Source organism: Pollicipes pollicipes, unplaced genomic scaffold (genome assembly GCF_011947565.3).
Source record: "Pollicipes pollicipes isolate AB1234 unplaced genomic scaffold, Ppol_2.1 Scaffold_4002;HRSCAF=4701_pilon_pilon_pilon, whole genome shotgun sequence".
In the NCBI taxonomy this organism is placed as follows: domain Eukaryota; kingdom Metazoa; phylum Arthropoda; class Thecostraca; order Pollicipedomorpha; family Pollicipedidae; genus Pollicipes; species Pollicipes pollicipes.
The window spans coordinates 23,942,044-23,966,144 of record NW_023596420.1 but is presented as its reverse complement, the minus strand read 5'-3'; the positions used below and the strand labels follow the sequence as shown (position 1 = coordinate 23,966,144).

Below are 24,101 nucleotides of genomic sequence, written 5' to 3'. Positions count from 1 at the left end.
ATGGCTCAAACGGCGTGCTCTAAATATGACATTTTCTCTGTAAGTGCGCCAGTATTAGAAACATAAATAAAAGTACCTTCGTGTGTGTGGGAGATGGCACTTGACACTGGGACTCGAGAAGACATAGCTATTATAGGCTGGCAGGGTGTAGTTTCCTATTCAGTTTGATAGAAACTACAGTCCCCCTCCCCCCCCCCCCCAATAAAAAGAAGAACAAAACTTGGGCTCCAGCCCTCGAATTTGAGAAAGCAGTGAGCCAAATCTGAGAAGACACCTGTTTGCTGGTGCCTTTTGGGGGGTGGGTTGCATCATTTTACACTGCTCAGTCCCCCCACTCCCACCCACCCAAGGACTGAGTTGAGTGGGTTGAGTTGAGTATGAATTGGGGGCCCCAACTCATTTGGCACCCCTGGCCACTGGGTACTGGTGTAGCACTCCCAAGAGTGCATTATTATTACAAGCATCGCAGTAAGGTAAATGACTTGATAGAAGCCCATCGTACGTTTCGGCTTTTCATGTTTGAAGCATAATTATTAGCATACAGTTGGTCAGACGTGTTCTTACCGTGTCTTCAAACACACCAGAGACCGCCCACAAACTAAACATATTGATCGCTATCCAGGGTACCAATTTGGGATCTGTTATGTTTACGTGTAATCCCTGGCGCTTCATATGCTATTATAGCGCTTTGAACCTAACTGTTCATCGCAAGCATACCCCAGTATATGCTACGTAGGGCTGCAGGTGAACAGGGCAGTTCAGTATGGTGTACAGTTACAGACATCAAAGCTTCCTGGGATACCCAGACACGCTTGTATTCTGAAACAATTCCCACCCCGTCCTTTTGGCACAAACGCCGTTGCTTTGTCGGGCGCTTGTGCTTTCGACAGGAAGCTAAGCACTTCCGGAGCGATATTGTTGCCACACCGTTGCGGACCGTAGCGGAAATGTGCCGCATTCAAGAGACCACCCATCACACGGGCGCAGCCGGCGCCGGCGAGGGGCGGTCACTAACCACCCATGGTGAGGCGCCTCGGCGAGCTTTGACGGCGAGTCGCGCGGGGCTCGTCCTCCTACGATCACGCCAGAAACAGCCTTTTGAAGTATTGGCCCTGCAGAACGCTCGTGCGCGGCTGCTTAGGAAGTTTCAAATGTCATACCCGAGGCCTAATTGGCGACGGCGAGATGAAGGAGTTTCGTTGAGAACTTAAGTGCGTTGAGCGGTCATGCAGGCCAATAACAAGATGGATGCTTCCACTTGGGTAGATTTGTAACGCTTAATTACACGAAATGTTTGCACATTATTGCTGACACAAAAATTTGGTTTCGTGTCATCGTCTGCAGCAGTAATTCCTGCAACGCAGCGCTACCAAGAAGAGATCAACTGGGCAACTTGAGAGATGGCCGCATGTAAAAGAGGCATTCCTTACGAGAACTCCACCTAAACCGTACCGGTGCACGCGGAGGCCCTTAACGACAGCGCATTCCGCAGCGCCTGACGGTGATGCGACTTCTCCCCACTGGTCCTGCGGCTAGTGTTCCAGATCAGGTGTCAAGAAACTGGCCTGACGGTGGTGCGACTTCTCCCTACTGATCCTGTGGCCAGTGTTCCAGATCAGGGGTCAAGAAACTGGCCTGACGGTGGTGCGACTTCTCCTTGCTGATCCTGCGGCCAGTGTTCCAGATCAGGTGTCAAGAAACTGGCCTGACGGTGGTGCGACTTCTCCCTACTGATCCTGCGGCCAGTGTTCCAGATCAGGTGTCAAGAAACTGGCCTGACGGTGGTGCGACTTCTCCCTACTGATCCTGCGGCCAGTGTTCCAGATCAGGTGTCAAGAAACTGGCCTGACGGTGGTGCGACTTCTCCCTACTGATCCTGCGGCCGGTGTTCCAGATCAGGTGTCAAGAAACTGGCCTGACGGTGGTGCGACTTCTCCCTACTGATCCTGCGGCTAGTGTTCCAGATCAGGGGTCAAGAAACTGGCGGTAACACCTTACCGAACCTACAACTTGTATCTGGTCATATTTGCGGGTCCCGTCACAACTGGCCCGTCAGCTCAGCTAAAAAGACGCCAAACGAGGTTCTGCCGTCCTTGCGCCGCCCTGTACATGTTCGCATAATACAACTGGCGCGAGTCCATTTGGCGCCATTTACTTCCAGAAAGATCAGTAAATTACCCCCTGCTAAAGGTTTTTTCATAGTAACAAAATTTGACGCGCCTGTGCCGCGACGAATTTTTGTATAGCTGTGGGCGATGGAAAAGTCCATTTTTGGGTATCATAATCTATGTGTACCTTGAGTGTTGCCGAGCTGTGGTAGGTCAAAGTTAGACCATGGCTGTCAGCATAGAGCAATTCATAGGGAATCGTTCAATATAATGCAACAAGGCAGTGTAAGACAAAGTCACACAACTGTGAGATGTTCAATTAAATCCAGATGACCTTCCCTGCAACACTTTGTACGTTTTAGTTGTCCAGATGTATTTTGAAGTGCATCTTAAATTAAGACACGACCCTAGAACCGCGAGCAGGTAAGGGAACGCTTGGGCGGTGGGAGGCCTTTGAGCTGTCAAAAGCCGTCTGTTCGATAAACAAGAACCTGAGTGCCCAGATGGTTGTGAGGATACAGCTAAATGGCTCTGGCGACCGGACAAGTCACTGAACAGCCAGTGAATCTCCAAATATGCAGATGAGCCCTTAGGTGACCAGAAGGACCCTGAATAATCAGATGTGCCCATTGGTTACCGGAAGAGCCCTGCACGGCCAGCGAAGCCCTAAGCAGTCAGAGGAGAACGCCACTGGCCAGTGGCTCTGCAGTGGCAACGGCCCAAAAGCGGTCAGAGAGACCTTGAGTACGCAGGGCATTCAACGGACAACGTGACCCCTGAGCGGTCAAAGATCTCTTGGGTAGTCCCGAGGTGCTCTTGGTGTTCTGAAGAGACTTTGAAGGGCCAGAGGCCCCTGAGTAGCTACAAGCGCCCTTAAACTCCCTGGTGGCCAGAAAGGACCCATGGAACGATAGGAGGAGCCCAGAGTTGCCACATACGGCCTACTGAGCACCTAGATGGAGACTGCTGTACTGTATGAACTTAAACTCTGGCAAAGAAACTCTTTTGGAGTGCTCCGCATTCAACACAACAATTTTTGGCATGCTGTGTGAGCCGAAAAAATCCGTCTCAAGCGAACGTCTCAAACTTGGACGCCCGGACCACGCATGTTTCTTAATTCATCGGCCCGGGCGGGGGCGTACCCACCGACTCCCCACACAATCTCCAGCCATGGTATTGTGCACGCAAAGCAAAGAATGCACCCAAGGGCCTATTTCCCTATCTTCGCCGCATGGAGCTTGGAGAGCGTCATATATCGGGGGCCTGCTATGAAGGACATTTTTAATCAGCAGGAAAGATGTACCGGTTGTAAACTTAGCCAAGCAGCATTTTGTTCGGCTGCGCTGGACACTTCAACAGACCCGTAAGAATAAAACGGAACAGAACATGTCGTATGCTCGGGGAGCGAAGACAGGAAGGTTCGTGGACGGACTTCACTGCACCGCAAAGCATACATGTCATGCGGTGCAGTCTGACACCACATTGTTCGCACGCATCTCGCCCCTAAACGCCGCAGTCACCACGCCGGGCTTGTCACCGCGCAATCCGTCAACCATTCACCCACCTCTCAGGCACAGCCCAACGATCCCCCAAAGCATGGATGAATACTGAGTCAGTTTGGCACAGGAACGTCGTGAGCCGGCTTTATTATTACGATGGCGGGATGAAATACCAAAGGTATTAAATGTCGCGTCCAAGCTTCAACCAGAACGCTGAGCTGTACCTACATAATGCATAGCGCAACAATAATAGTCAAACCGAAAACATTTTCGAAAATCGACGTGCTCAAAGTAGGGGTAATGACTCACTTCCGAAATTGCTGGTCATGCGTAGCGTCGCTGAATGAGTTCCTCCAGCTTTCCTTGACCTTTTTACATGACGCAAATTTGTCATTTCATGAAACGCAGATAGCGGATGAGAATAACCCCGGGCAATTGTTTTTATGCTGGAGTTCTTTTAATGTAATTAACAAGCGCTCATTTGCGTCCCCCATTCCCGGGGATTTCGGGGCTGGTGACAAAAAAGCTCGCGCATACACCGTACCAAGGCCCCACGCCGTCATTAAGGCTTTACGACGCACTCAGCTGCTGAGCTATATGGCGTTGCCCGTCTCTCACCCTGGCAGGAAGGGCTGGTGCCGCGGGGAACCGAACCCCGAACCTCTGGTTTTCCAGACGTCCAGTCACGCGGTCGCGTTAACCACTACACTTTCGGCGTTCCCAAGTTTGTTCCTTTAGCCCAGTGGAACTGGTTTCCTCTAAGTCTTGGTGTCATTTCCAGTGCTTATTTATTTTAGTGAATACAACCCCAAGGCTATAAATGTATCCTTATACTCTAGGTTGCCAATTCCACTTATCATTCTGGCTGTTTTCACTGCACTCTCTCCAGCCGATGTATGCCTTTTTCGAAGCATAGGTATCAAGCCTGTACACAGCACCCTTGGTGTAGCCTGACATAAGATGAGTACAAGTTTTTAACAGCATTCCTACTCCTGTAATTATTATTCCTGTCAATACGTCCCAACATCTGAAGTGGTTTGCTACTAACAGCTCCACATTGCCTTTCACCCTTTATTTCCCTGGAAGTCACAAGCCCTAAGTTATTTTTTTTCCATTTATTCTATCTCCCGGCGTCTCAATTTATAGCTAACGCCTTCAGTGCCAAAGCTGACAAAGTGCATCAACTCACGCTAACCGTAATTGATCTGCCACAGAGAAATTCAGGTCACTAGTTCCTCTAAGTCAAGTTGAATTTGGTTCGCTGGTCGATATTTTTCAACACTCCTGGCAATTAAATGCCAGCAGAGTTTAGCATTTTGTTCTCCAATCCTATCGCAATATCACTTTGAGAAATGGTAACGAGCAAGGGGTCAACACCGGCCCCTGTGGAACTCCACTCTTCGTTAGTTCCCGCTGGGACATTGTATCATTGAACATTACTCTTTGTTGCTTACCTAGCAGCCAACTCCTTACCGAGCCATCAGTCCCCCCCCCCCCCCCAATGCCATGCATCTTTAACTGATGAAGCAGACGCTGGTGTGGCACGTTTTCACACGCCTTACTAAAACCGAGATAAACAACGTCTAAATTATTGCCTTCATCCATCCGACTAGCAACATGAGCTCTAATGGATTCGTCAAACAGGACCTACAAGAAAGAAAACCATGCTGACTACTGTTTATCGACTGTTGCCTATCCAAATGTGACGGAATGCTAGCCTTAACAAATTTCTCTAAGATCTCACATCCTAGTGAGGTTAAAATAACAGGCGTGTTGTGGCTGACACTTTTGTTGTCCTCTTCTTGAATATCGGTATTACAATGCCATTGCGCAGGTCCTCGGGTACTTCTGAGCAGCTCAATGACCTATTAAATATCAACATAAGAGAATAAGCCAAAGTACCAGCGCTTTCATTAAGCACTCTGCCACATATGGTGTCAGGTTCGGCCGCCTCATCAAGTTTGATTTCCTTTAAGCTATCTCTCACCCTCGGTCGCACCACGGAGATCACGCAAAGTATCGTTTGTGAAAACTGAAGAAAACTGCCCGCTGAGAGCATCCACAATATACCTGTCCTCCACTTCTGACTTTCTATCTTCTTTGAGGGGATGACAGAGGATCCCCTGTCATTCTCGTTGGATGAAAAAACATCGTGAATCTGAGCAGTTGGCGTTTGTAAATATGTCAAGAGACGCGGTAGCAAGTGTTTCCAGAAAACCGTCGAACGGGACAATAGCAGCTAGCGATGGGCCTGCAGTGTGTTTGTTCAGGTTAGCCACCTTGGAACACCTGCAAAAATCATCTTCTCCATACCGAACAAGACCCCTGATCTCTAACCACATTAACACCATCACCATGGAGAAGGCGTTGCCAGCTCTATGCAAGGTGCTCCTTCGCATTCATCAGCAGAATGTTCGCCAGCAAAGATGGATCAAACGGATGGGGAAAAGGACCAGGCACTACGAGTTCACAAGAATGAAATCCTTTTACTAGGGCTAATGTACGGCATTTCAGTTTGGGGGGAGAGGTAGGGGGGGGGCGATAACAATTTCGTTATTCCTTTTCAGTTAACGCCCAAAGGTCAATGGTCCGCATTTTTGGATACCCTCATCAGTTAAATACCGTCAGAAAATTTCAGCATCTTGCAAAGTGGTACGCACTTCGCCGCTTGGTGCACTTGACAATCGCTGACAATGGACATGGCCTCTGGAGTATTGACATTTTGTGACTGCCAGCGCCTGACCCGTGGTTACGTCACCGTAAGACCTCTGATAGTAAGAGGGGCTTACCTGTAGCCCACAACACCGGTGAAAACTCCCCGCGCTGTACATGGCGTAAGGTTTTAGATGTTCGGCATCCTTGCAGGACAGCTTTCGCTACGCGCTTGCTGTCAGTATGTCATCTGTGACACTTTTGTGTACGCCGAGCCTATATACCACTTTCTCAGGCCCGATGCTCAGAGAACTGCCCCGATGACCCAGGGCGAGGCTGTGCTCTCGGGGAGGGACCCGGACCGAAGAGCCTGTCGGAAGGCAGGCCGTGCCCGTGAACCCCGCGTCGCGGGCTCTTGTTGACATAGCATTAGCCCGCGGCAGTCCCCAGTTGCCGCTGTCTGCTCGGTGAAACCGGTCGAATAAAGGCCTTCCGAAGTCAGGCTAGCATCATGGTCCCTTACCAAAACAGTAAAACGCACATAACTGTGTTACACCGACGTGGTTTGCTTCCCCCGGAGTGCTGAAACCCGAAAGAGCTTTCGTGCCCATGGTTCATAACGTGAATAATTCAGTGAAAACCAGAACGTTTGGATGCTGATGCGCACTATTTCATGCCCTCATAATGGCAAAGACTGCACTCATGTCACACCAAAGTGGGTACCCTCATTCTGAATCTCCTCATTCACTTCTAACTCACCGTGGCGGGAGTGGCTGCCAGGCGGGCGCTGCCCAGATACCAGGTCAGGAGAGCCGGGGGTCGTGACCCGACACACTGGCACACCAGCTGGTACTGGCGGCCTGCCGAGAACGGCTCGCCCTTGCCCAGGATCGAGACGCTCAGCGGCGCGACTGAAACCACACAGGACAGACGGTTACCGGTAAAATGTAGCCGCGGCTAGTACAACAACACTTCTTGTAACAGGCTGGTAATTAAAGCCTAACGCTACTGCTACCGCTTCCGAAGCATTGTTTTACAACTTTGTTTTGAAGAACGGAGAACAACGTAGGTTGTTTCTGTGTCTTCGAGGGAGCGCGTGTAATTGCAGATGGCTAAACAGTCGCCAATGTCCAAGTTTCGGGAACGAGGTCGGACACTGAGCGTTGACCACATCCAACATGATATGGGAAGCAAATAAAAGCTGTCGTTCAATGATCATTTCCAGGACACGCGATCAGCGCCGCACGTGTCGTCGACGTCCATGTCCACTGCCGTGCGCTGCAGATCAGCGCCACACATGTCGCCGCTGTCCATGTCCGCTGCTATGTGCTGCAAATCAGCGCCACACATGTCGCCGCTGTCCATGTCCGCTGCCGTGTGCTGCAGATCAGCGCCACACATGTCGCCGCTGTCCGTGTCCGCTGCTATGTGCTGCAGATCAGCGCCACACACGTCGCCGCTGTCTATGTCCGTTGCCGTGTGCTGCAGATCAGCGCCACACACGTCGCCGCTGTCCGTGTCCGCTGCCGTGTGCTGCAGATCAGCGCCACACACGTCGCCGCTGTCCTTGTCCGCTGCCGTGCGCTTCAGATCAGCGCAGCCCACGGTCTGAGCGAGCCCGTCACCTGCCCGGCGGCCTCCGGCACCACTGCCATCACGGCTGCAACGGCTCTGAAGCTAGGCCACGAGTATTCGTTCGAAGCCGCTTAAGTGCAGCGCACGTTTCTGTCCTTTATTTCTGCCCGGGGGTAAATGGGGCGCGCACAGAAGTGCGAGGTGCGGTGTGTCGTGCACGCTACACGCCGTGTAACGGTGTCATGTGTGACCAGCAGGATAGCAGAGCGGGGCTGCTGGTTCAGCTCCCTGCACTGGTCTGAGTCTGCCCTCCCCAGCACGGCACTCTGGTCAGCCATATGTGCTGGAGAGCCTCGGTAACCGGCGGAGGCGAGGGTAGGGGTGAAAAACCCTCTGATTTAACGAATATGATCGGTGACAAAAACTTCCACTTTTTCAAACCAACTGGTGACGAAATTGCGAAAACGCAAACAAACCTAATTAGACCAGACCATATTACAACTTACTATACTTTACTATACAACTTGCTATCCTTACTATACTAGCTAAACGAAACTCAAAGCTTAGTGTTGATCTGTGCTCTTTAACACTTGCAACGTGATCTTTAATCAAAGCTTAGTGTTGATCTGTGCTCTTTAACACTTGCAACGTGATCTTTAATCAAAGCTTAGTGTTGATCTGTGCTCTTTAACACTTGCAACGTGAGCTCGTGTAGAACGCATGTCGAAACGTTGACGTTTCGCTGTACGAGCAAATTGAGCAACAAGATGCTGCCAAACACAGAAGCTTTAATCAGGATAGTTTTCAGCAGGTGCCAGAAATATACCACGGACTGTACTATATCGGGGCTGACGTCACAGATCAGCGGTGACACAGTGTTTTTCCAGTGGGGATCAGATCAGTGCTTTTCGCAGATTTTTCAGCCAAGATTCGTTTCACAAACTAAACAGTATAACATACCAAATAACTAGGCCTTTTACTAGTAAAGATTGTGTCTGGCCGCAGCATCTGGCAACGAACGTAATTAGTTTGCTACGCAGCGTTTTAAAGCGTTTTGCTATTTGAGACAGATGGGTTCGAACGCTCGCCACGCGGTGATACGTCGGGTTCAGTGTAAGGTTGCGGACTGCTGTTAGGTGTGTTGATGTCGTGAGAGGCTGGCTGGATAGAACAACGTAGCTAATCGTCAGCTTTTGAATGTAATAGCGTTAAAAAGCCCTGCCGATCTAGGAGAATTGTTGTTTATGGATACCTGAGCTGTAGCATCAGAGGTAAACGGAGGACTTTGGAGCGACGCATGTCAAAGATTCATTCGGGACATTCTGTTGCTGAGAGTAACAGTGGCTTTGAGGCAAGAGACTGTGCATCACTATTGTGGGCCTCTGATCGGTGGACAGGCCTGAGATAAAACGTTTTTTTTTTATTTCATCATATTGCATATAAAGCTGAATGAAGGTGGCTGAGGTGTTCACAAATATATGCGTCTGTTGATACCAATATTGCATGGGTTTTGCTCTAAATGGTTGGGATCATGCTAGGAACTCTAAGGTCTGCACCCGCAGTGATTATGCGAGGATAGTGAAGGTCGCCTGCGCGCTCAGCTGATTGTACGATGACGTCACAAAATCGAGGGTGATATAGTTGTCAGGCGCTTATAGAACCATGCTGTCGGTAACTACAGGACTACAGGGATGCAGTTTTGCAAAATGCATGGGGTTGAGGGATGGTGGGTGGAGGGCTGGATAAAACAACTGAGCCTGTCTCTAAAATGCACTCGAAAACAGTTTTCCCGGCAGATTTGACGTACTTGCTTTTTACAGTTGGGGGCAGGGGTATAGTTTTTCGAAATTAGTTTGGAGGGGCTAAGCCCTAAAAATCGTGATTAACGAAAAATAATACTTAAAAATTACAAGTAAGAGAAGGAAACCACATCCATGGTTAGGTGGCAAAATCCCCTCCCCCTGTCTGAATAGGAAACTACACGCCTCCAAGCTGGTTATGTCAAGCAGGCCTCTAAGTCTCAACCATCATTCAGTGCTTGATGGCCAGCAAATGATACTTAAGTGCAAATAAACTCCCGAAGCAAAAATATTTGATGATTATGCTGCATTGCATTAAGTTCGCTCTTGTTTGTTTTTTGTTTATTGCATTTATAGTGATATTGCAACAGTCTCTAGTTTCAGTTTCAGCTAAAAGATTCGGCTCCAGATGACAATTTATACGGTTCCGAATTTCGTCGGCGACAGAAAAAGCACTTTCTTTCCTCATCCCTGGATGAGGGCCGCGCACGCTGTTGGTCCAGACCGGTACAGGTTCGTCCGGTGTAGTGGTCGGCTAATGGATGGAGCAACAGTTCCCTCGCGTAACGCATTCAGTGGTAAAAACGGGCGACCGGACCATGTCGGCCTGAAACATAACATGCCTCGCCTAGTGTGGACACGCCAGTACTTCATGTTTTTTTCCAGCAGCTTTATTCCCGTACGCTTCTGGCGCAGATGCCACAACAGAGCGGTGGTCTTGAAGGACGGTCGCGAAAGAATAGCTTTTGCAATACGTGGTTTGTTTGAAATTTTGTCAATAAAAGTTCCTGATGCTAATAAAATGCCATCTTTCCAGATGCACCTAATGCTAGGCTTAGAAACCCTCAGCTCCAAAGGTCACTCGAACGCGTTAAGACACGCAGGATACTTAACTCTAAGGGGGTGTTCCACATTTGTATGGGGGTTTTGAAGTGAAATGGCCATAGTCAAGATAATTCAGTGCAGTTCACAGCCCTGCCCTTCTTAAGTGCAGATTATTTCAAGGTCGCCCAGAAATTCGCGACGTCATAACAATGTAATTCAAATCCTTCCTCTCCGTTAGCTACGCGACAATCAAGCCCAAGGAAAATGCAATTGTCCTGTCGTTTATATCTGGGGTTCAAGAGCACGGTTTCCAGATGTATCGGCCGTTAATTGGCTCTCAATCAATGCTGTACAAGACACGATGACGCAACCAAACATTGACGCATTTGAAAAACCTAAATAGAGAAATATTGTTGTTTAGAACCGTCTTTTCCTCCTAAAAGTATACCAATAGTTAAAAGTGACCTTATCTCATCATATCTGCTATTTGCCTCAATATCTTCAGAGTGGAACATTTCTTTTAAGTTACGGGTCGGTTATATCTGAGCAGATACATTTCCTTTTGTTTGCCAACTAAGTGACGAACCAAACCGCCACAGCTAGACGTTTTAACGTAGTAAAATATAACCGTGTGAAGCAATGAGATGGATGATAATGTGATGTCATAATTGTAAAAACCAGCTTGATTGCGTTCTGCTCAAAATCAATTGAAATGTTGATTCTCAATACTTGAACACTTACTGTATGGCTATGTAGGTATTGCGATCGCGTAAATGATGGCACTTGCGCCCAGTTAATCAGCAATCATTTCCTATCAGCTTTATTGATATTTACATACGTTCAGAAATGACGTCCTCATGCGTGTGTGGATGGAAAGCTTTTATGCAGATACGGGGTTTCCTCACCGCTACTCCGTTGGACGGTTATGCGGCTATTGGTGCACGTACCTAGCTCAACTTACATTTGTACAAGGTCAGGTTAGGTCAGGTTGCCGTAAGTCACGGGACGTTTGCGTCAAGTCCTTTACTTTAAGACTTGCCGTTGGTAAGCAAGCAGGATTGTGAACAAAAGAACTAATCGCAACGAAGGTCTGTCGGCTCCGCAGCTTTTCGTCCTGCTCTAAACTGAGCCGAGGGTTGCTGGCATGGTTTTCTCAGGGGTTGTTTTTTGTGAACTGGGCACACAACGGCCACCGTATTTGTCGTGTTGTGGCACGCATCACACAAGAAAACTGCAGTGTATGCTTAACCAGATTGATCTAAGCTGTCGCTGTTGATTCCCAGATGGTAATTGGTGTTCACGCTTAACACGCGCTCGGGTGGGGGTCAAATTGATCTTCCACCCCCGAAGGTTTTTCCAGAATGGGTTTCAGACGGCGCAGCGTAGCCGCGCCAAATTTTGCAGAGCTGTGGACAATTGAACAGCGGATCGTTTGACATAAAAAATCAGATGTACCTTGTAAGGTCGCTGACCTTGTAAGATCACGGAGTGTTTGACGAAGCCATACATCTCTGAGATGCTTTCTTAGGTACCACAAATATTGAATGAGCAAATTACGCTGACCTAAGGTCAGGTATGAAGGTCACACCAAGGTAACAACCAACCTAATTTATTTCTCTAGGGCTTGCGGTATGGGATAATTTGTGGTGCTCATTTCGAATTTATTGCCAACAGGAACCGCATTTTATCATCTTCAATTGACTTTTAAGAGGTCAGAAAAGGTCATTGATCTAAGATGACTCGGGTCGACAATTTTTTTTAGGAACATACTGCCTAGTGTTATTTTTGTCGCTTATGCAAATGCGAAACTCAGAGCAGTCTTGTATAATTTTGGTCACCATGACCTTCAAAAGGTCAAACAAGGTTACTGACCTCAAATGGGCATTTGACCTTTTGCTTAGAAACAGCTGCCTACGTTCTAGGGGCACTTTAGAGACCAACCTGGAATTTGACCTTGTTTGACCTTATTTGACCTGAAGGTCATGGCCTAGGAAGCTAAAACTTTGACCTAAGTCGGTTCGCGTAAAGGTCAAGATACCCTGTAAATTTTGTTTCTCCAGATTCTTTGTTCCCAGGATTTCAGCGGGATCAAATTGACTCCCCCCCCCCCCACCCAAGCGAAGGGTGGATATTTAGCCGGCCACCCGGGCGTGTTAAAATTTAAAGTTACAAAAACCGAGACATAAATTGTAATTCAACACATATTTTAGATTACCGATAGAAATCCCCGGGAAGTGTAAGGAAAAAATATTTCCCAAGTCTATATACTGTCCCGGTAAATGCACAGTGCAGGACGTCACGGACGAGATTTCCGTTACCAAATCCATTCTCTACCCATGGGGGCTGTGCCCACTTACGGCCATAAAGCCCCCCCCCCCCCCGCGGCCATTTTTCCCCACCCATTACCCATCAGTTTTCCTTTTTCAACAATTTTGCTGTAACTTATGGAAGACACTCAGAAGCGGTTTCAATCAGGCTATTTTGCGTGGGCTATTACAAAATAAGTGTAAATTAAGCTAATTGTCCCTAAATGAAGCGCAATCATTATATTGCATCGCAATTCTTAGAGATTCTACCTAACATTTAGTAAACGTCTTGCCCAAACCAGGTGTCATAATATTTCCCAAGTCTATATCATCCCAGCCTGTTAGTCACACTACGTGGGCATCCATTACGTTTCACACACTAGTGGCGCGTTGGATTTGAGTCGCTTTAGCGTTCTTCACGCAAGCATTATCGGGCAGCGACCTAATTCGGTATGAAATATGAAATCATCGAAAAATCGGATGAACAGATGACAACAATTGTGTGCCATCAGGGACACTCAAACATTCGTGACTTTGCACTTCGGATGCGTTTTTTCTTTCAATATCGTACGCTTACCCGTCATTTCACGGTTGCGTTACTGTGTGGTTTGGTCCCATTGGACCAAACGAACAAACGTAACGCAACGAATTGGCACGCGATGCAAAAAAAACGCCCCAGAGTAGAGCTTAAAGGCTATTTTAACAAACCTGGTGTATCATGTGTATCTGTATATATATATATATATATATATATATATATATATATATATATATATATATATATATATATATATATATATATATATGATGGTGTATATGATGTATATGATGTATGATGTATATCTCTCGCTGTTCCCCTATTTTCAGTGCATTCCAGAATTGAATACTTGCAGAATGCAGCAGAATCAAATTAGGTGCCAACCGAACCAGCCGAATAAACGTGGCCTGAACAGAGTTTTAATGCACTCACCGCTTGCCGTTGATTGGGATGTCCTGCGGTGGCCGCACCGGCGCTTAAGTCCAGGTAAGGTCAGAGTGTCTCACAGGCGTTCCGATTATTGTGGCGCGTGAAGTTTTCGCCATACAATGCTGTCGTTCGCCAGAAATTCTACGATCGAACAGTGGGGACAGCGCTCACGCAGCCGAGCACTGCTTGACGTGGACGCTAGCCGCAGATATCTAGCGAATCAAAGGGTTCGGACTTAAACTTTAAAGAAATGTAATGAATATTTGCATTAGGCCAGCACCTCAACTTGCTGTTTCGAGTTTAAATTGGTAAAACTGTGCCCATGTAGCTGACAACGGCGAAGAGAAACGCACACGGTACCATCAAGTGGTCATTAATGCAGGCACGTACCAAACATTTCGGAAAAGTTTTCTCCCTACGCGTGACCATACCCATAATTTGTCCGACATCTACACAAACCTAAACGATTGCCCATTCCACACGGGTGCCCACGGGTTTGTCGAGCCCGTGTAGTCCAGTATTGTCGAGCAGCCGTATTCAAAACTCTCTGCCCTGTGGAGTGCTTTAACGTGCTTCGCTCTTCAAAACACGATCACCAAGGGGTTCATTAAAATGCGTTTGCGCTGACTGCCTGTTCCTTCTTGGTGGATCTCTCTGCTTCAGCATAAAAACAATAAGCCTAAAACTCCTTGCCTTAATCGCCATGACATAAACATGGACAGGGAAAATCAACGTCGGAAACGAAGACACACAAGAGAAAGCTGCGTTGCGAGTGTTAAGATCGTCTACTGCGTGTTATTTGATCAATCAACCAGCCTCCTCAATAGGACGCATCAAACTACCCAAGACGTGTCAAGTTTTAGATTTTCTTCTATTGATGCTCATCAACCTGGCGATAGGCAGGGGCCGTTCAAAGACATAGTTAAGCACGCCATGAAGCTCTCTAAAATTTCACGCAGAAAGCAATGCCTGGCAGGTCCTTGTTTGAATGCGGAACATGTCCATGAACCGAGACAGCATTGCTTAGAGACAGAACCAAGTGCCTCCATGTTCGCTTTTCGTGTGCATGTGCATGAGGGCATCGTTTTAGGGAAAAATGCGAAAAGTAGCATTTCATGCAACCCAAAAAGTCACATCTGTTGGGGATATCAATAGCATGGATATTAAATGTGTACTGAATAATTTCTCAACACGATAGTGGCGCCTGCTATCATTACAATAAGCAGTCGCGTATTAAGAAGATAATTTGTCCAAAATTCTCAAGGACGGAACGCTACATTCATGTTGGGTACTATACTGACGAGCACATAGATGGTTTTTAGCCCTATGTTGCCTGACCTGTCTGCCGCAGAAGACTTGTAGACTGGCGGGTAAGTGAAGATTAGAAAAAAATTGACAAAACTAGACGTGTCCCCAATTAGTTTTCTTCTGATCTTCACCCATCCACCAGGCCACAAGTATTCAGTAGTAGACAAGTCAATTCAGTTAGGACTCAAAAGTCATCCATCTAGTCGCGCACCAGTTCAACTTTACAACCATTTTGGAAAGCGCATATTTTTGGCTCGATGCATGATCCTTAGAATTTTTATTTCACCGACCTGGGGGCCGATGCGTCTGTTAAAACTCCAACGAAACACAAAATGTCGTCGGATTTTTCCAAAGTGGTTGAGATGAGGTGTTAGTTTTATATATGAAAAAGTTGTTCGCGCTATCGTTCTCCGCTTGCGTGCTAATGTGTCGTCACCAAATGTATCTCAGGCACGTTTGTATCACAGCCTGGAAAAGTTGTGTTGCAGGTATATTGGGATAGCCGGAACATTCGATTGCTGCCACCTTAGATCCAACCGCTCAATGTCACCCGGTTGTCAGTAAAATTTGCAGACAATTTAAGATGTTAACACGCGCTCGGGTGGCCGGCTAGATACCCTTCGTTCGGGTGGGGGTCAATTTTACCCCCTGAGATCTCGGGAACTAAGAAAGCTAGAGACACAAAATTTACAGGGTGTGTTAACCTGTACGTAAGCTCACTTAGGTCAAAATTTTAAGCCCCTAGGTTATGACCTTTGGGTCAAAAAAGGTCATGCAATGTCAAGTACCAGGTTGGTCTCCAAAGTACCCCCATAACGCAAATAACCGTTTCTAAGCAAAAGGTCACATTGTCATTTAAGGTCAGTGACCTTGTTTGATCATTTGAAGGTCAAGGTGACCAAAATCATGCAACAATTGTTTTGAGTTTTGCATTTGACCAAGCGACAAAGATTACGCTAGGCAGCATGTTCCTAAAATAAAATCTTGACCAAGGCCATTTTACGTCAATGACCTATTCTGACCTTTAAGAAGTCCATGGAAGATATATAATGTGGTTCCTGCTATCAATAAACTCGAAATGAGCACCAAAAACTATCCCATACAGCAAACTCTAGAGTAATAAAACAGGTTGGGTTTAACCTTGGTGTGATTTGCATAACTGACCTTAGGTCAATGCAATTTGCTCATTAAGCTGTTGTGCTGCCGAAGCAAACATTTCACATATGTATGGCTTCGTCTAACACTCCGTTGTTGGATCAGATTGAAGGATTCCCTAGAAATTGCCTTCGCCTGAAGCCATGGTCTGACTTTGATCTGCCATAGGTCAGTGACCTCACAAGGTACATCTAAATTTTTGACGCCAAACGATCCGCTATTCAATTGTGTACAGCCAACAACAAATTGGCGCGGCTACGTTGTGCCGTTCGGAAACCATTCTGGAAAAACCTTCGGGAGGGAGGGGTCAATTTGACCCCCGTGCGAGCGCGTGTTAAGGAAGTCTCTGTCGACACAAAACTCAGGTTATCCCTAAAAACAAAGCGGCGATGAATAGCACAGGCTTTAAAATTGGCAGCAATCTTGGAATGAGCCAAGTGCTGACTGCACCTTCTTCTCCGTTACAATTGTTGCGGATCTTAACACAGGGAAGGATTCCATCCAATCATCGAGATGCTCCCACACCTTAAAACAGGGGGTTGCTCATCACGAGCCGGGGAGACTGGCACCCATAGCACCCGCCTGGCTACGGATCTGCGTTTCAGAGAGCCGCAGCACCGGATCAGAATGTCCTTGTACAATACGGCACCTTAGTACAGGGGTCGCTCATCACGAGCCGGGGGAACTGGCACCCGTGGCACCCGCCTGGCTACGGATCTATGTTTCAGATAGCCGCAGCACTGGATCAGAATGCCTTGTTTTTTTTTGGGGGGGGGGGGTAGCAGACCCCTCGCTGGCTTTGGAGGCCCGATTGTAAATCGAAAACATTCTGATCTGGGTTAGATTCGTCTATGGATTGGGGTCCCTTTTCTGGCACAGGAAGCTCTGTTTTCAGATAGAGAAACCCTTTGATGGGTCAGGTAGACCCCCATTAATCAGAAAGCCCCTATTCTGGGATTTTAATTGTCGACCATTCTTTATATGAATATTGATGTAATTTACAGTACAATTATTTGTGGATATTGTGACGAATGAATAATGGATACCCATGCGTGACAGTGCATGGACATTGTGTTCGATAAAAGATTACGTATCCTCGGTGTCCCCGCCCCCTTGAATGGACCACTGTTTAGGAGGCCCGCTGTAAGGAGGCCTTATTTGGTCCTGGGTGCACCCTGAACAATTCTGCTCCCGCCCCGGACTCAAAACTCGTGACGTCATTCCCGTCCCTGTTCACTTGATCGGGGAATTATAAGGCAGAACCTTTTACAGGGCTGTTCACGAAATGTAACACACATGTGACTTCACTCTGGTCATTTACGAGGCTGCATCTTTATCGCACGCGAAATCATCCGGGCTAGTTCCGCGGCATGACAAGAGGGCCTACAGCTCCTGCGCATCTTGGTCAAACAGCGAGGGTTTAGCTCGCCCAGTGTCTGCGGGCGCTTCACGTGCGCTCCTGCCCCCGTCCGTGTCCCAGTCGGTGCTCTCTGCCCCGTCGGTGCCTGCGAGCCATCCCACCTCATTATCTTCTCTCGGCTTATACAGCTCTCTCAGCGCACAAGCGCCGGAGTCTCCATAAATCTTCATTGCTCTCTGGTGCTGTTGAGAGATGATTTGACTGGCGCCAAACGGTCCCAGCAGGGGCACCATCAAGCGCAGAGCGACGCAAATGGTGCCGGCGCCACGGGCGGACATGGCCGCTAGCGGGCGGTGCGCGGTGGGCGGCGCCGCCGGGGCCAGGCGTCACCGGCCGCTGGCGACCAGCGTGGTGACGACGACGCCCGCTGTCTCGGTCAGGGTCCAAGTCGGCCGGCTCTCGTCAAGCCGTGAGTCAGTGTGGCGCCGGCAGACTGTCAAGTCAGTGTAGCTCTGCCGGAGTTAGAGTGAGGTTCGGTCTTGCCGCTGGTCATCAAAGGCTGAAGTTTTTTTTAGCTCGATAATTAGTCGGAGAAAGTGTGCCACATATGGGAAAACGGCGCTGCCTTAGCTTTTTAAAATTATTGTTACTTATCATGGAACTGACCAGATTGCTCTGTGATCTGAATGTTTGCATTGATGCTCTATCTTTTCAGCATGCGTAGTCCTTTCCTGCGCCTTGCATGCATACTTTGCGTGCACTTTGTCGGCGCGCACAGCCTTTGTTCGGCGCCCTCGCTCTCCCACAGAAAACAAACCGATTGACATACAACAGGCAGAAAAAAGGCGTTTCTCTGTCTATTCTATCGCTAGATTTGATGAGCACGAGTACTGGAGCAAAATGGTGGCTTAACTGTCATGACACGGAAAGCTCTTCCTTTCCGTCGTCAGGTGAAAACAGCGTTGACGTACGTATAATGAGCGCAAGTAGTAAGCTAATAGCAATATATGAATTTATACATGTCGTAAATGAGTGCTACATATCAAAAACGCGAAAAGGGACACATTGAAGGTGGACATATCATTGACCGTGAATGGCCGTGTTTTCCGACACTATTCCGCCCCGTGGGTGGCATATCGATGTTTTCTAATCGTACCGTAATGATAATGGTCATTAGGCGCTCATCGATTCAGGAGGGCTGCACAGGACAAAAGCCTACATGCGCTGAATGCTGTCGCAGCATGTCTATTTCTGCATGGGCCGATGGCCCTAAGTGTAGGACTTAATCCCAGACAGCAAGAGCCTTTATCGACCCCACTCACAGTTCATGTCGATCATGACAGAGCTGGTGACGGGCGCCGTCAGGTTGGTGTTGGTGGCCAGGCAGGTCAGCATGCGGTGCAGGTCACTCCGGCCCAGAGACGGCACCGTGTACTGGCTGACCGTGTCCTGACCCTCCGGCTGAGACTGCGCCGGGAGTACGCCGGCGCTGGAGCGCCATATCACGCTGGGCCGCGGGGAGCCTGGGAACAGAGCACGGCGGCATCAACACATGGCCACCTGCATCACAGTGGGCCGCGGGGAGCCTGGGAACAGAAGGGGACATCAACACAGGAGCATCTGCATCACACTGGGTTCCTGGGGTCCTGGGAACAGAAAGCCAAGATGATAGCACAGGGGCATCAATAGGAAGTTTCGCAGTCCATGCGAACCTAGAAAATGAAAGGCACCTGCTACATTTACGTCTGCAGCGGCGTTCGTCATTTAGCATCATAGTCGCGCGTGGACGTTAAAGGGATGTGACAGATATGCTTACTAAGATGGTCCTCATTTGGACAGTGGACGTGGGCTGAAGGCTTTATGAATTGCATTTTCTCGGTTCAGCAACACGACCCTCTGCCCGGCTGAATTATGCCTTCAGCAGTTTTTTTTTTTTGCTTCCCAGAATAATTAAAACGAAACGTCGTTCCACTTAATTATCAATTAAGCTGCCTTTCTGGCTGTGTGGTGCGGATAAATGTGACATTTTCGCCGCAGGTTATTTAATCTTCAGGGCGCTGTCGAAATCAGGCCCACCCATCTCGCTTGTGATTTAACCGCGGCGGTCATGACGCACCACCGCCTGACTGCACTAATGTCGGGCCGCATAGCTCACCGCCTCCGTCCATACAAAGCCAGCCCCGGCGGCCCGATAATCCAATGACACTCCATCAGACGGCGCGCGCGCGGGGGAGCCGCATTCGTTCAGCTGCTGGCCACGTGTCGGCCGGCGGCCCGCGCCCGGCCGCGGGGCCGCGCGGCCCGCGGGCGGGCGAGCACACACGTCATGTCCCACAGACACCGGCGCCACTTGAGCCGCGCTCCGCTCCTCCGGCCGCGTTCGTCGGGCGAAAACGATGTGCCGCCGAGCCTGGACGGAAAGTGCAGCCGCCAGCCGCCATCACGGCTCGCAGCCGGCAGCCACGTCTGTGCCGCGGATAGCTACCGGACGTGGCGTGATGCCTGGGGCAGGCCGCCATCCGGCTCGCAGCCGGCAGCCACGTCTGTGCCGCGGATAGCTACCGGACGTGGCGTGATGCCTGGGGCAGGCCGCCATCCGGCTCGCAGCCGGCAGCCATGTCTGTGCCGCGGATCGCTACCGGATGTGGCGTGATGCCTGGGGCAGGCCGCCATCCGGCTCGGTTACACGACGGCTGTAAAAACCCAAGTCATGTGGTTTTAAACAATGTATGTAATACTCCAGCATTTTGCGACTTTTTGCGCTTTCTTATCATGCGCCCGGGTGGCCGGTTGAATAAATATCCTTCGCCCCGGGTGGGTGGGGCCAACTGACACCCGTGATATCTCAGAAACTAAAAGAGCTAGAGCATTATTCGCCTGATATATAAATAGGAAGGTAAAGCAAACTCACGCCACTGTGCATTTTCGTTCAGCTGCTATGGTAGGATTAAAACGCATGTGACCAATCAAATTAAGCATCCACAATGAATCGTTGTTGTTGTGAGTACATAATACATAACTCTGTTCCCTTCAGCGACACTTCAAACCATTCAGCATTTATTTGTTCTCTTGCAGCTGCACTCCAAAAGCGATCGCGACTGCGTTTTGAAACTGGTACTTCTCAAATTATTTAACAAAATTTGAGTTCCTCTCACTTCACTCAGAGACGAATCTTTCAGTGGATAATGTGAGCATGTCGCGGCGAATGACATGCTGTTCTCACAAATATCCCCTGCACCACCTTGATCATACCCAGCCGATGTGACAAGCGTAGGTTACATCTCTTTTTTGCATCCCGGCTGATCACATCTCGGCGAAGTGGGACTTTTGTAAGCCGCCAGTGGCGGACCCAGGAGGATTAAGGGCAGAAAAGGTTTTGACACCCTATTTTCGACATGAGCTGCGCCAAAGGAATTATGGAAACAACAACATTTAACCAGCTCAGGTTGTGGGACTTCATCTTAGTAGCGTCATTTTGATTGTGGACATGACGCAACATCATAGTCACGCCAAGGGACCTTCGGAAAACACCAAGAGCGAAATGGTATCATCAAAAAATGGCACGGGTTCGGTCAAATCGCGGGCGTAACAAAAAATCTACATCTCACTCTACCTCTAGCTCTACCTCGACGAGCTTGCTGAGGGTCGTGTTAAGGACTCCGCTCCGGTCCGCAGGGCCGGGCGCTCAAATTTCAGTCAGGGGCCTCTTGCACCCGTCGGGAAATCCGTGGGACGACGAGGGCCTCAATGTCGGCCAGAGAGTACCGATGCCCAGTGGTCGGTTCCGTGTCGGTCTGGGCCCTACTTACCCATTTCTCAAGCAAGGACACGACTGCGGAGCAAAATGGTCGGAATGTCTACAACAATGGTGAGCCCCCTGTGTCAGCCAGTGGCGCATATCGCCTGATACGGAAAACTGTGTCTGCCAGGGACTGCGAGTGGGCCAGGGGCACGTGCACTCAGCAAGGACGGAGACGGGATCCCGAGTGTCAGAGGACCTCTTGAGTTGAATGGGACACTCTAACAATGAGAGGAGATACGAGGCACCACAATGAAAGGGTTTACAACGACACAATTGGGGGGGGGGGGGGGGCGCTATGCCAGTCAGGGCCCAGTACCAACCTACAAACCCTCAGCGTTTCATTCACGAGCCCGGTAAGTCAATTTAGTGACCCTGTACTATTTGTTGGACCCTCTACACCGGCAAGGGATCCTTTTTACGTTCGTAAGGGGCCCCTGCGTCGATCCAGAGCCAACTGCCGCGGTCAGAAGCCTCCCTCGTCAGGGAGAGAACCGAAGTATGATGTATCATTCTTAGGGCCTCTGCATCGACAATGGGCCCCGGTCCCACTGTCGCCGGAATGACGGCCAGCAGGTGGCAGGTACCTCGGGCCGGGACGGAAATTGGCTCCTTAACCCCCGCAACCAAAAAGCATATTGTGTTCTTGGGCGCTCTACTTATCGGGCTTCCTGCCCAGAAGAGGCAAGGGCTTTCCTTAGTGTTCGATAAGGCGAATCGAAGCATATTAAACATTGCATTGACCTGGCCGATAACTACTTGTCTGACGACGTCACTTCATTTTTACAACAAATTAGTGAAAACATGGTCTGCGGCACGCACGAACGCAGCATGATCATGAGCGCAGCTTGGGGCACTCGTGATCATGAGCACAGCTTGAGGCACTCGTGATCATGAACACGGCTTGAGGCACTCGTGATCATGAGCACAGCTTGAGGCACTCGTGATCATGAGCACAGCTTGAGGCACTCGCGATCATGAGCACAGCTTGGGGCACTCGTGATCGTGAGCACAGCTTGAGGCACTCGTGATCATGAGCACAGCTTGAGGCACTCGTGATCATGAGCACATTTGAGGCACTCGTGATCATGAGCACAGCTTGAGGCACTCGTGATCGTGAGCACAGCTTGAGGCACTCGTGATCATGAACACGGCTTGAGGCACTCGTGATCATGAGCACAGCTTGAGGCACTCGTGATCATGAGCACAGCTTGAGGCACTCGTGATCATAAGCACAGCTTGAGACACTGGTGATCATAGGCAAGGCTTGAGACACTCTTGGTCATAAGCACCGTTTGACAGGTCGAGCACGGTCAATATAACAAATGTTTGTTCCATAACGCCGTCTAGTCTGTACCTCCTAGCATATTTAAGGTCGTTAAACCAGCATAGGCCTCTAGACTCATAAAAGAGCCTTCGCCATTACACCGATAGGTCGTAGTGCCGTAAACGCTAGTCCATTCCGAGCATCAATCTAAAGATTGTACAGCTGAGATGTACAACCTTTACGTAATGCGTCCATTATGTCCAGACTATACGTAATGCGATAGAATTGACTTCGTAGAGCAATCAGAACAATACGTTCTGATGCATTTTCTTTTTCATCCGTCCGCTGGCCGGCGCCTGGTCTTAGCTGCAGAACAAAGCGGCATGGCCTAACGAGACTGCAACGCCTTGCATCGGTGTTTTTGCTCCGAAAGATTGCGAACACTCAGGCTCAAAACTACAAGGGTGAAAACAGCTTTCGGTTTACCAGATATGATCGGTGACTAAAACTGATCCTTGCGAACTAAGTGATGAAAAGCTGCGAAAATTCAAACAAATTTCACTAGATCAGACCATATTACAACTTACTTTCTCAGCTAAACGAAACTCAAAGCTTAGTATTGGTCTGTGCTCGTTAACAGTTGCGACGTGGGCATATGTAGAACACAAGCCGTAACATTGACGTTTCGCTGTATGGGAAAATTGAGCCATAAGATGCTGCCAATCATAGTAGCTTTAATCAGGATAGTTTTTAGCAGGTGCCAGAAATATACAACAAAATATATTATATCAGTATTGACGTCACAGATCAGCGGTGACACGGTGCTTTTACAATAGAGCTCAGATCAGTGTTTTTCACAGATTGTTCAGCCAAGATTCACTTCATATACTAAGCAGCATAAAATACCAAATAACTAGGCATATTACTAGTCGTAAGGATCGTAGCTGGCCGCAGCATCTTGCGACGAACGTGACCAGTTCGCTACGCAGCGTTTTAAAGCGTCGTGCCATTTGAAACAGATGGGCTCGAACGCTCGCCATGCGGTGATGCGCTCGGTTCAGTGCAAGGCTGTGGGCTGCTGTTAGGTGTGTTCACGCCGTGAGAAGCTAACTGGTTGGAAGCACGTACCTAATTGTCAGCTTTTTAATGCAATAGCGTTAAAAGCCCTGCCGATTTAGGAAGATTGTTGTTTGTGGATATCTGGGTTGTAGCTCCAGAGGCAAACGGAGGAGGTTAAAGCGACACATGTTAAATATTCATCCGGGGTCTTCTGCTGCTTACAGTAGCAGCGGCTTTGATTTAAGAGACTGAACATCACTGTTGTGGCCCTCTCACATTGCCTGTTGCACCCCTGGCTTAGCGTACTGATCGGTGGACAGGCATGGGAAAAACGCTTTTTATTTTCATAATGTTGCGTATAAAACTGAATGAGGGTGGTAGAGGTGTTCAAAAATGTTGTTAGCATCTGTTTATACCAATAT

The 24,101-nt window shown here is 48.8% G+C and overlaps 1 protein-coding gene across 1 annotated transcript in view; it reads right to left on the bottom strand.

Moving 5' to 3' along the window:
• Positions 1-24,101, bottom strand: part of LOC119094260 (uncharacterized) — a 130,366-nt gene that overhangs the window by 59,927 nt on the left and 46,338 nt on the right. Inside the window, exons 5-7 of the mRNA XM_037217335.1 lie at positions 18,877-19,077; positions 7,492-7,884; positions 7,019-7,170 (exon numbers count right to left, since the gene is read on the bottom strand). Of these exons, the coding sequence (XP_037073230.1) occupies positions 7,019-7,170; positions 7,492-7,884; positions 18,877-19,077 (746 nt within the window). The remainder of the gene's footprint in view (positions 1-7,018; positions 7,171-7,491; positions 7,885-18,876; positions 19,078-24,101) is intronic.